This window comes from Cricetulus griseus, chromosome 3, assembly GCF_003668045.3.
Source record: "Cricetulus griseus strain 17A/GY chromosome 3, alternate assembly CriGri-PICRH-1.0, whole genome shotgun sequence".
Lineage (NCBI taxonomy): Eukaryota > Metazoa > Chordata > Mammalia > Rodentia > Cricetidae > Cricetulus > Cricetulus griseus.
The window spans coordinates 158947966-158960320 of NC_048596.1; the positions used below are offsets into that span (position 1 = coordinate 158947966).

The window sequence follows — 12355 nt, forward strand, 5'->3', positions numbered from 1 at the left end:
GGCCCGGCTCAGCCACTTGCCCCTAGCCCCTCCTCCAGCGATCGGGCTATATAGATCACCGCCCCCAGGCTGAGACTCAGAGGTGCCGGGCAACTTCAACTTAACGGGTCCTCCTGGCCCAAGCGAGGGGAAGGGACCCAGCTCACCTGTAAGACCCGCAGCAGTGCCAGCTCTGCAGAATCACAACTCAAGCCCGGGTGGCTGTCCCAGACGTCAAAAGTCGCGGGTCTGGTGCCCACACCAGGCAGCAGTGCTGAGTCCTTCTGGTCTTGCACTTGCACCTCTCGGCCCTCCTAACCAAGATGGTGAGCCCCACAACTTCCGAAGTGCACCCCACCATGGGGGTCAAGATCTTCTCAGCTGGCGTGGCGGCCTGCCTGGCAGATATCATCACCTTCCCGCTGGACACAGCCAAAGTCCGGCTTCAGGTAGAATCCAGTAAAGTTGTCGAGGGTTCTCCAGGCAGAGGGACTGCTGTGGGCATCCCTGTGATAGGTGCTGTGGTTTAAGAAACCACTCTTTGTCAGTTTGGCTCTGTCTTGGGACTGGGTGCTGTAGGAAAGGAAATGGGACCCCTTTCCCGGGTTTGCTGAAGAGCTGCAGGTTGACAGTGACTTCTGCCAAACCCTTCTTATGGCTATGGTGTCCGGAGCAGGTAAGGTCCTTAGTGTATACCCCTCAGAGTTTACAAGCTTGGTGCTTTGCCTTTCTTTGATTCTTTGAGGTACTGTCCCATTCTGTGCTTTGGGTTGTGACAAGTTCCTGGAGTACCTTGTTCAGATGTTCTGAGACTGCACTGTAGCCAGTTCCACCCCCAAGATAGATGATAAACAGACAGACAGATGATAGATAGACAGATAGATGATAGATGGTAAATAGATAGACAGATGATAGACTAGATACACAGGTAGATAGATGATAGATAGATAGATAGATAGATAGATAGATAGATAGATAGATGAGGAAGGGAGGAAGGGGGAGGAAGGGAGGGAGGGAGGGAGGGAGGGAGGTACAAACATGGAGTTGTTTGCAGGAGAGGTTGCTAAGTAAGGCAATTTTAAAAAGAGTCAAACCAGCAAGCCTTGCCAAGGACATCTCCATAGTGTTCATGTGCCAGTCTTCAGTCCTCACCAAGTATGACACCTTCCTTAATGGACATTCCTCTGACCTTCAACTTTCTGATTTCCAGATCCAAGGTGAAGGTCAGACCTCCAGTACCATTAGGTACAAAGGTGTCCTGGGGACTATCACCACCCTGGCAAAAACAGAAGGGTTGCCGAAACTGTACAGTGGTCTGCCTGCTGGCATCCAGAGACAAATCAGCTTCGCATCACTCAGGATTGGCCTCTATGATACTGTCCAAGAGTACTTCTCTTCAGGGAAAGAAAGTAAGGAGTGCTTACTTTCCTCCTAGGGTGGGGGTGGGGGTGAGGGCTATGCCCCAGACCACACTCTATTCAAAAACTGAAAAATGAGTGACAGTGTATGTGCCTAACATGGGCTAGGCTCTGGTTCCATCCCAGCAGCCCCAACTTACCCAAAGTAACACAAAGTGTGGTGGCATCCATAACAAATTGGCAGGGGAAAAAAAAGTAAATATTTGCACTCTTTTTCCCTAGAAAGAAAAGGGGATATGCAAATTAGTTCTTCACATGCAGGCTTACCCTTGTAAAACTCAACTGGCCAGTGAGGGGCGCTTTTTGTCTCTTCATCTAGAAAATGTAGGTAGGCTATAAAACAATGCTCAGTACACACATACAAACACACACACACACAAACACACACACACACACACACACACACACACACACACACACACACACACAAAGACTGGCCACAAAATTTAAAAGATAAGTGGATGACTAGTGGGGGGTTCTTGATTTTCTTTTCTTAAACAATCTTTTATTCTTCTTGGATAGCACCTCCCACTTTGGGAAATAGGATCTCAGCTGGTTTAATGACTGGAGGTGTGGCAGTATTCATCGGGCAACCTACCGAGGTCGTGAAAGTCAGACTCCAAGCACAGAGCCACCTACATGGGATCAAACCCCGCTACACTGGGACCTACAATGCTTACAGAATTATAGCCACAACAGAAAGCTTGTCAACACTCTGGAAAGGTAACTAACCATTTACTAACTAACCATTTAATTCATAATAATTAAAGCACATCTACCCAATGAGCACCTTATCATAAACTTTATTAAATGTTGTCTTGCTTTTCTCCAGGGACGACCCCTAATCTGTTGAGGAATGTCATCATCAACTGTACAGAGTTGGTAACATATGACCTCATGAAGGGGGCCCTTGTGAACAACCAAATACTGGCAGGTACTTCCCAGATACAACAAACATGTCTGCACCTTCCAATCTCAGCTGAAGGTCCTAAAGCCACAGTGTATTGAATTCCTTAATTCCAGCAGGCTTCTCTTTTGAGAGTTAAGAGTGTGTGTGTGTGTGTGTGTGTGTGTGTGTGTGTGTGTGTGTAAGAGAGAGAGAGAGAGAGAGACATGGAGAGAGAGACATGGAGAGAGAGACATGGAGAGAGACATGGAGAGAGAGACATGGAGAGAGGAAGAGAAGAGAAGAGACTAAGAGACAGAGACAGAAAGAAGAGACAGAGAGAGAGAGAGAGAGAGAGAGAGAGAGAGAGAGAGAGAGAGAGAGAGACTCACAGGACAAGAAAAGAGAGGGAGAGACTCACAATGTAACTCTAGCTGGCCTGAAACACAGCATGCAGACCAGGCTGTAATGAATTTGAATTCCTCCTACCTCTGCCTTTCAAGTGCTGGGTGCTGGGTTAAAAGTGTGTCCCATTACACCTGGCAAATGGAATCTTTTAGGAAGCAAAAAAGACCTAAAGTTTAAAAGCTGTGTTGGAAACAGTAAAAGTGCAAAGAGATGCCGTGGCGATATTCTCTGCTAATACTAAGAAGCAAGCTTGTAGTGGGATTCTTCTCCCTGGACGGCAGAAGTGGTAGGCAGTCAGGAGTGGTTTACCTGCAGATTTAATCACTGATTTCATCTAAAGCATATCCAAACTGTTTCTATGAGCACTGACAGTCTCCTTTGGTGACTTGTGTTCAATGGAACAGTATTGGATGCTTATGTACCAGGCACAACTCCAGGTCCAAGGCACAAAGTAAACAGTGCTGCCCTAAATTAACACACCTGCAGATGGATCTGCAGTCATTCTGCCACTTACCATCGGCCACGTTTTCCTAGCACAAGCATATGCTTGCTTTTTATATGCCAATCATTTATAATGTATCCTATTAACTTCCTGTTACTGATGGGCTTAGAAGCGCTTCACAGGTAACGACAGCTACAGGCTGTCGTTACCTGTGAAGGAAGTTTGATGGTGATGTATTTTACTGACCCTTTCAGATGATGTGCCATGCCATTTACTGTCAGCTCTTGTCGCTGGGTTTTGCACCACATTCCTGGCCTCTCCGGCAGATGTGGTAAAAACAAGATTCATCAACTCTCTACCAGGACAGTACCCAAGTGTCCCCAGCTGCGCAATGACCATGTTCACCAAGGAAGGACCAACAGCTTTTTTCAAAGGGTAAGATATGACCTTCTCTGTCTTTAAAGTTGTGTTGAAGGTGCCTGTGGGCATGGGGACACTGTCTCGGCAAAACAATTGGCATTTCGCCTACCAGGCCTGGTCCATGCAATGGCCTCAAACTGTATCTTTGCCTTTTCATGAATGTCTTCAATCCACCAATCCCATCATGCCACAAAATAAAAGTTAGTTAATTACATTCTGTAGTGCTTGGAGGGGATCAAACCCAGGGCCTTGCACACTGAGCTATGCCACAGCTTAATTTTTAAAATTTATTTTAAATCAAAACCACAGAAAATGCTGCCTGGATAATGATTACAGTCATGTCAAAAGTACTATTGAGACATGCATAGATCACATTTTCCCACAAAATGATATTATATTATATTGGAAACCACTTCCCTAATAAAATACAGTATAACATAGTGTTTAAATATATTCAACAAGTATTACAATAACATAAAATAGTAATATTTTGTAACCTTTTAAATTGCAAAGTCATACCCCAAGATTTATAAAATAAAATATTAATGTATCATGCATATTATATAAAATCCAAATCTATCTGTTCTTACAATACATTAATATAAATAACATATATTATAAAATTAACTTAAACCAGGCAGTGGCGGCACACTCCTTTAATCCCAGCACTCAGGAGGCAGAGGCAGGTGGATCTCTGTGAGTTCAAGGCCAGCCTGGTCTACAGAGTGAGTTCCAAGACAGCTCCAAAGCTACACAGAGAAACCCTGTCTCAAAAAACCAAACCAAAAACAAAATAAGATACAATTAACTTAAAATGAATATATCTTATAAGTTCTTAATCACTTAATAATTTAATGTTTTAAAAATTTATTTTTTGAATGTTGTTTTTCAAAAGTTAAAATATTTTTTTAATATGGGATGGTCTTGACAAATGGTGCTAAATTGGACAAGCTAAGCTGGGTATGTTGACACGTGTTTGTAATCCCAGAACATAAGAGGCTAAGTCGTAAGGTCTGCAATCAGTTCAAGACCAGCCTGGAGTACAGAGTGAGTTTCAGGCTGGCCAAGATCACATAAAAAGACCCTGTCTCTAAAATTAAAACAAAGACTAAGGAGATGGGTCACTCTGTGGCACACTGGCCACATGCACATGAGGACTTGAGTTCAGTTCTAGAACCTGTGTAAAAAGCTGAACTCGGTGGCACAGGCTTGCATCCCAGTGCTAGGCAAGCAGAATCAAGAGGTTCCCTGGTGACCGCTGGCAGCCAGGCTGGCCTAATAATTGATCCCCATGTCTCAGGGAGAGACCTTGTCTCAAAAAGAGGGTGGGGTGGATGGCCAGGCTGACGTTTGACAGGGCAGGTGGAGAGCTAGTGTTAAAGGAATGAGGAGTCCAAGGAGACAAAATGCCCTGGAGTCCGACACTGGTGACACTACACATTGTACATATGCTTAATGCTACAGAGTTAGACGCCGAAAATGCTGAAATGTCAAATTTTATGTTACTTTTATCTTTTCACAAAAAAAAAAAACATGCATCTGGGAGTGAGGAGAACCTGGAAGAGTAAAACCCTCACCGGGGAAGCTGAGTGCATTGGCACATGCATGAAACCCAGCACTGGGGAGACAGGAGCAGGGGTACTGGTTGCTAGAAGTCTGAAGCTAGCCTGGGCTACTCAGGCCACCCTGGGCTGTACAGCAAGACCCACTCTCAAAACTAAAACAAAACAAATAAAAACAATGCTCACTTGGAGGTACTTTTTGATGGAAAGGCTTCTTTAAAAAAAAAAATAATGAATTTAAAAAAAAAAAGTCTTTTCAAGGCCAGAGAGATAACTTAGTGATTAAGACCACAAGCTGTTCTTCCAGAAGACCTGGGTTTTATTCCCAACACTCATATGGTGACTTACAACCATCTACAACTCCAGTTCCAGAGGATCCGATGCCCTTCTGGCCTCACTGAGCATCAGACATGCACATGGTACACAGACACACATGTAGGCAAAATACTGTCACACAAAATTGTTTTTAAATATCTATCTGTTCATAGCAGACTTAAATGGCAACACATTTGTCTTCTGGAATAATCCACTGATATAAAAGCCATTCTGTGTAGTTTAGTGGAACTCCCCAAACCTGGGACTGACCAAGTCACATTCAGGCTTTGAGAGTCTCTTAAGTGCTGGGGGTTCCCCCGCCCCCTGATGCCGTCCACATGCTGGCTGAGCATTTCATTGCTTTCCTCTGCTTCTTCTCCTAATAGTTTCCGGCTTCCTGTTTAGGAAGTAAAGTGACACAGAAATTTCCTTTCCCCCAAAGGGAGGTGTTGCTGGACACTGCCCTCTCAGGAAATTTGCTCCAGCTCTGTGGGAGGGGAGACAGGTAGGGCTGGTCTGAGTGTCAGCTTGCTGTGAAAGCCATAGACATAGAAGATGCCTAGAGGCAACCTGGTTGTCGGTAGAGGAAAGATGAGCATCAAGTACTTTTATCTTATTCCTGTGTGTGTCTTCTGGGCCACATGAGCTGCTCATGGCACCAAGACGTTTTGACTGACTTTTGAACAGCTCTCAGACTCTGCCCTGTATCTCCCCAGGTTTGTGCCTTCTTTCCTGCGACTGGCATCGTGGAATGTCATCATGTTTGTGTGCTTTGAACAGCTGAAGAAAGAACTGATGAAGTCGAGGCAGACAGTGGACTGCACCACATAAGCAGCTTGGAGAAAATGACGGAGTACAGCAGTGTGTCCCTATGCTTGGAGACCATGAATAAAGCCAACCAAACCAACCAGCTCTAGTCACTTATTTACCTTAAAAGATCATTTTCCACAGAGAATTGTGAAACTGCTTCTAATTTTTTTAAAGGGAAAACTAGCACATACATATGATTTTTATTCTCACAGTCTTGCTGTACAGCCCAGGGTGGCCTGAGTAGCCCAGGCTAGCTTCAGACTTCTAGCAACCAGACTAGTACCCCTGCTCCTGTCTCCCCAGTGCTGGGTTTCATGCATGTGCTTCCCCGGTGAGGGTTTTACTCTTCCAGGTTCTCCTCACTCCCAGATGCATGTTTTTTTTGTGAAAAGATAAAAGTAACATAAAATTTGACATTTCAGCATTTTCGGCGTCTAACTCTGTAGCATTAAGCATATGTACAATGTGTAGTGTCACCAGTGTCGGACTCCAGGGCATTTTGTCTCCTTGGACTCCTCATTCCTTTAACACTAGCTCTCCACCTGCCCTGTCAAACGTCAGCCTGGCCATCCACCCCACCCTCTTTTTGAGACAAGGAAAGAAAAGCATGGCATCCATATACATGCTGGCAGAATATTGCCACATAAGGTACCGTGTGTAACTGGCCTTTTGGGGGTGGGATTGTATTACTTGGTAGAATTAATTTTAATTACAGCTCAGAATGGTGGAAAGGAAAACTTTATAACTTAAAAAAATGAAGTTATCAAAGAAAATATTGCTGTTTCATTTTATTTATTAACCAGAGTTCACAACTAATATAATCAATAAAGTATTGCTAATTCCATACAAAATTTGTCTTTTAGAGTCTGTAGCTGGATTTAAGAGTTTGTGCTCAGTTAGAAAACAGAACTGTCCCCATAACAAGGGGAGTTCTTTGGAATCGAAAGCACACAGTAGCTTGGTTCCTGCAGACGTCTGGAGTCCATGTTTTCTAGCATCTGTAACTAAGCAGAAGAGCAGAAAGAGGACACTAGATCTAAGTAAAAAGTAAGGACAAGGAAGCTGTCAGCAGTCAGGTACCCTGCTCCTGCTTTAGTTGGTTTCAGGCTGAATTTACTTTGGCAGGTTCGCTCTTGGGCCACTCTGTTTTGTGTTGTGATGGGGTTCTTTTGCTCCAATCATAGGTAACCGGGAGAGGTTCTTCAAATGCTGGTCTTGGGTGCCTTCCATGTCCATCAGTGGATGTCAACAGCTGGCAGCAGAGGTGGAAGCAGCAGTGGTGGTCTTTGTGTGGGTAGGATTATATACAGGATGCTGCCTCATGTTTCCATTCTTCTACAGGCCCAGAACGTCAGGGTGCTGCAGCCCTGGGCTGGAAACGGATGCTGTAGCTTTTAGGTGCACCTAGACACCAGAGCTCTCTAGGCAGATGAGATTTCTATGCCTAAATTAACATTGGTCGGTGTCACAGCTATTGGGCAGGCTGTTTGAGACTCCTGGCCCTTAATTTGGTCTGCCAGCTACTGAGCTGGAGGAAGAAATGACCACTTGAGAGAAACCTTTGACTGAGCTTAGTGTTGCACTGCCAGGGATGGGGAGAGATGGAGGGGACAGTGCCACTTCACAGCTGACTTCCCCAGTGAACCCAAGCAGCCTGATCCAATAGCCAGAGAAGGGATGTTTGCACCAATCGCAGCATACGTATGCAAATAAAGGGGCATGTCTGCATGCCCCATGCCTTTCATGTTCCACCATTTCAACAGTGCATGCCATGGATGGCTGCACACAAAACTAGAGGACTAGCCATACCCCAAAGTCGGTCACCTGCAGGAGAACTTTTGTGGTGGGAGTTGTACTGTCCAGCAGCTTGGACTATTTTGGTGTGCTGTGCCTGACTTCCTATGGTCCTGGGAGCACCTCCCTTTCTGAGGGTCTTCTCTCCTGGAGTCAGTTGCCTCCCTGTGCCTGGCACCTGAGAGCTGGGTAAAGGACACTCATGTGCACAGCTTTGAGCAGTGAGGACTGAGATGGTACATTAATTTCTCTTTTCTGTGAATCCTTGGGGAAAATGCCACTGAGAGACCAAACTCAAGCTGCATACAGTGGCATCCTGTTAGAAACGAAGACTCTTTGTGCACTGATCAGTTTCCTCTCAGTCTCCAGGGCCTGGCCAGTGTTGTCTGGGATCACCTTCCATGGGATACAAAGCCTTTGCTTAGGTTGGCTTCCAAAGGAATCCAAAACCTTAGAGTATCATGTTTCAAGATTAAGGAAGAAAGCACAAACAAAGTTTCTTTGCCTGCATCCTGCTTCCCTCATGGTAGTAATAAATGAAGGGAATTAAACCCTCACATTCAGATTAAATGGGTGCCAGTAGCATCACAGCTCACTGAGTTTCCTGGTTAGTAGTCTCACCTGGGAAGAGCCCCTTCAGGAGGGTGGAGGGTCCCAACCAGTGACTCTTCTTTTTCACACAATGGCAATGGCTGCCATCTGAGCCTTCATTATGTAACAAGGTAAGATCTGCAATTCTTCTGCTTATCTCCTCGAATTTTAGTAGGGATTTTTTATTAGGGGAATATAACATGTATACATAAAAAGCACACAAAACAAACGAATGACTTTATCAGCTATCACAGAGTGAGCAAACAGCCACAGTGAGGCTCAAGAGACAAAACTTCTCAAGCACCCAGAGTCACCTCCATCACATGACTTTACCTGTGAGGCTAATGAGCCTTTCTTAAAATGTAGAGTCACTATGTAGGCATTTGCCCTTCAGCTGTCTTATTTGGAAGGCTTTATGTAAATTGCTGTGTGTGTAGCATCTTTTGGCAGATATGGCAGATTTGGGGCTATTTGTGCAGTCTCTCATAACTGCAGTTCATAGGCCATCAGAAGTACCCAGCATCATATTGTAGAAATTATCAGACCTGATTTCCTCCATTTGATGGGCATCTGAGCCTTCCTTTCAGGTTATATGGATTCTTATGACATATCTACTCATTGCCTATTTCTGCCATGACAGATCATCACAAATTAAGCAGCTTCAAACACAAATTTTATTATGTGACTTTTCTAAAGATCAGAAATCTCAAATGCAGTCATTGAGATGTGCCCTTCTACAACGTTCTCTGTCAATAGTTAAATACAAGTGACATGAGCAAAGATGGAAACATGTCTGCATAGCTGGCCTGACCTTGAGCGTTCCAACAGTCTACCGGGAGGGTGAAATGCTCTGTAGAGCTGTTATAAAAAGACTACAGCAGTTTGAAGCAAAGATGTCCCTCTGAATACAGACCATGAAAGAGAAAAAATGCTTTAATTTATAGTTTACATTCAATCTATAAGATCAAAATGAAGAGAAAATATTTTCCAATCCATGAATATGGTATGTATCTCTAGTTTTGTTTTTAATGTAGCATAGCATGGTCTCTTCAGGGTATAATACTGAATTTGGTGTATTTATTCTTAGGTGCTTGTCTTAGGATTCCTATTGCTGTAATAAAACACCATGTACAAAAGAAATGAGGAGAAGAGGTTTATTTCATCTTACACTTACTGGTAATAGAACATCACTGAGGAAAGTCAAGGCCGGAACCTGGAGGCTGGAGGTGGAAGAGAGGGCACCGAGGAACCATGTTTACTGACATGATCACCCTGACTTTCTCATTTTGTTTTCTTATATGCCCCCCAGAACCAGCTGCCCAGGGGTGACATCATCCACAGTGAGCTGGGCCCTCCCACAGCAACCATCAACCAAGAAAATGACCTATAGGCTTCTCTACAGGCCAATACTATGGCAGGGTTTTCTCAACTATGATTCCTTCTGCCCAGATCACCTCCTTGTGCCCAGTTGACCTAAGCTAGCCAGCACAGTCTGGGTATTTTTAGATGCCACTGGACATTTTTGAAGCTTGTCTAGATGCTTTTGGATAGCATATTAAGATGTGATTTTTGAAATCTTGACTCTATTTGAGTCATTTCTGCATTTTATTTTGTTCTTGTTCTAGCTTGGTATATTTCCTAACAGATTTGACTATGTTAGATACACTGATGAACTTTTTAAAATTGGCACATAAATTATATAGGCATATGGGGTTCCATGTAATTTTTAATACACATTTCACTGTGCAGTGTTCACACCAGAACAAGTGTGTACAAACACCTATACCTTCTTAAATATTTATTCTTTATGGTGAGAATATTCCAATTTTTCTTGTATCTTCTTTGAGATATATGTTGCACTGTCCTCTAAGTGTACTGGCTTGTGCTGTTGGCTTCCTTTCTAACTTTGATAGCTTCCTTGCTGCTGTTCTGGGATGTTCTGTTTGTTTGTTTGTTTGTTGTTTGCTTGCTTGCTTGCTTGCTTGCTTGCTTGCTTTTTGAGGCAGATCATTACTCTATAGCTCCAGCAGGCCTCAAACTCTCAGAGGCCCTACTGCCTTAGCCTTCCAACCCCCTGGAGTACACAGGTGAGCCACTACACCTGGTTTTCATACTGATTTTACTAAGCAACTTTGCCAACTCTTTACAGTTTATATAGTAATTCTTTAACTTTTTTTCCTTTGGGGCTGGAAAGATGGTTCAGCGGTTAAGAGCACTGGCTGTTCTTCCAGAGGCCCTGAGTTCAATTCCCAGCAACCACATGGTGGCTCACATCATCTATAGCGGGATCTGATGCTCTCTTTTGGCCTAAAGGCATACATGCAGATAGAGCACTCATATACATAAAATAAATCTTTTAAAAAATTACTTGACAGTTTTATGACTTATGAACAGTAACTTGTTACTTTCTATCATCTGTTCTTAGGCACTATCTCTAATGGCATACACCAAATTTCCATGGGTCACCCATTGACTAAAAGTACATTTCCTTACTGCATCCACTCGAGGCGTGGCCATGTGATTTGCTGTGCCCAGTGGCACACACTGTGAGAGGCTGGAATATGGGCAACTGGACTTGTTTGTGTTCCTGAAATCACTTTAAGATGTGCTCAGGTTAGTTCCAGATTTGGAACCGAAACTGTTCAAAAACTGATGGCACTGACTTAACACAAGAAGAATCCTAAAGCCAACATAGCTGATTAGCTAGCCCACTGGCATGAGTGAATGCTTTAGATGTGTGCCATCAAGTGGTTTCGTTTTACAGCTGATCAATAGACAACACTATTGTGACATCAGCTGACCTACACATATTGTGATAGAGGCAATTCTTTTAACTTGGTCCCTGTTTTATAGCTTATCATACTTGTTTTATAAAATGAAGATAATCACTATGAATATATTGGCTTAATGATTTTAAAACTTCATTACATTTTGTGCTGTGTGCGCACGTGGGTATGCTAACACCATAGCAGCGTGTGGAGGTCAGGGACAACTTGTCAGGTCTGCCCCACCATGTGCACCTGAGGACCATCATCAAGCTTAGTGGTAGTAGCCTTTAACCTCTGATCCACCTCACTGGCCCTTACATTTTTTAAAGGTATTTATTTTATGTGTATGAGTATTTTTCCATATGTATGTCTGTGCACTGTGTGTGTACATTGTCACAGAGGGGTGCTGAGTTCCTTGGAACTGGGATGGTTGTGAGCCACCATGTAGGTGCTAGGAATCAAACTTGCACCCTGTGAAAGAACAGTTATTGCCCTTAACTGCTAGGCCATCTCTCCAGCCTCCTAGATGGTTTTTGTTGTTGTTTTTAACACAAAAGGTTGCTGGACTTCTGTCAGGTGCTTTACAGTACCCAACACCATCACACAACTCTTACAAATATTAATAGGCAAACTATACTGGTTTTATCCTAGGCATAAACTGAACTGGGCCATTGTCAAATATTAAAATGTCATTAATTGAAATATCTAGTATATTTTAAGATTGTTTGCTAGCATTTAATTTAGGATTATTTCATCTAACATGACATTTTCATATAATTTATTCTTTTGTGCTGTTCTTTGGGTATCAACATTAGAGAAGCTTCATGAATTGCAGACTCTACATTTGTAGCAGTTTTTTGTTTAGTTTGAAGGGAATAGACCCTCACCCAGCCCCCTGCTTTGACAGCTATAACAGGCAGCAGAAAAGATCCAGCAAGATGTGAGCCTCTGACTCAGCAACA

At 43.5% G+C, this 12355-nt stretch overlaps 1 protein-coding gene across 1 annotated transcript; it reads left to right on the plus strand.

Annotated features, from left to right (window-relative positions):
• The first annotated feature begins 302 nt into the window (after window positions 1-302).
• On the plus strand, window positions 303-6261 carry Ucp1 (uncoupling protein 1). Its single transcript, XM_027406130.2, has 6 exons — window positions 303-428; window positions 1190-1388; window positions 1920-2120; window positions 2230-2331; window positions 3388-3568; window positions 6147-6261. The coding sequence occupies exons 1-6, from the start codon at window positions 303-305 to the stop codon at window positions 6259-6261; spliced, it is 924 nt and encodes a 307-aa protein (XP_027261931.1).
• Window positions 6262-12355: the final 6094 nt, after the last annotated feature.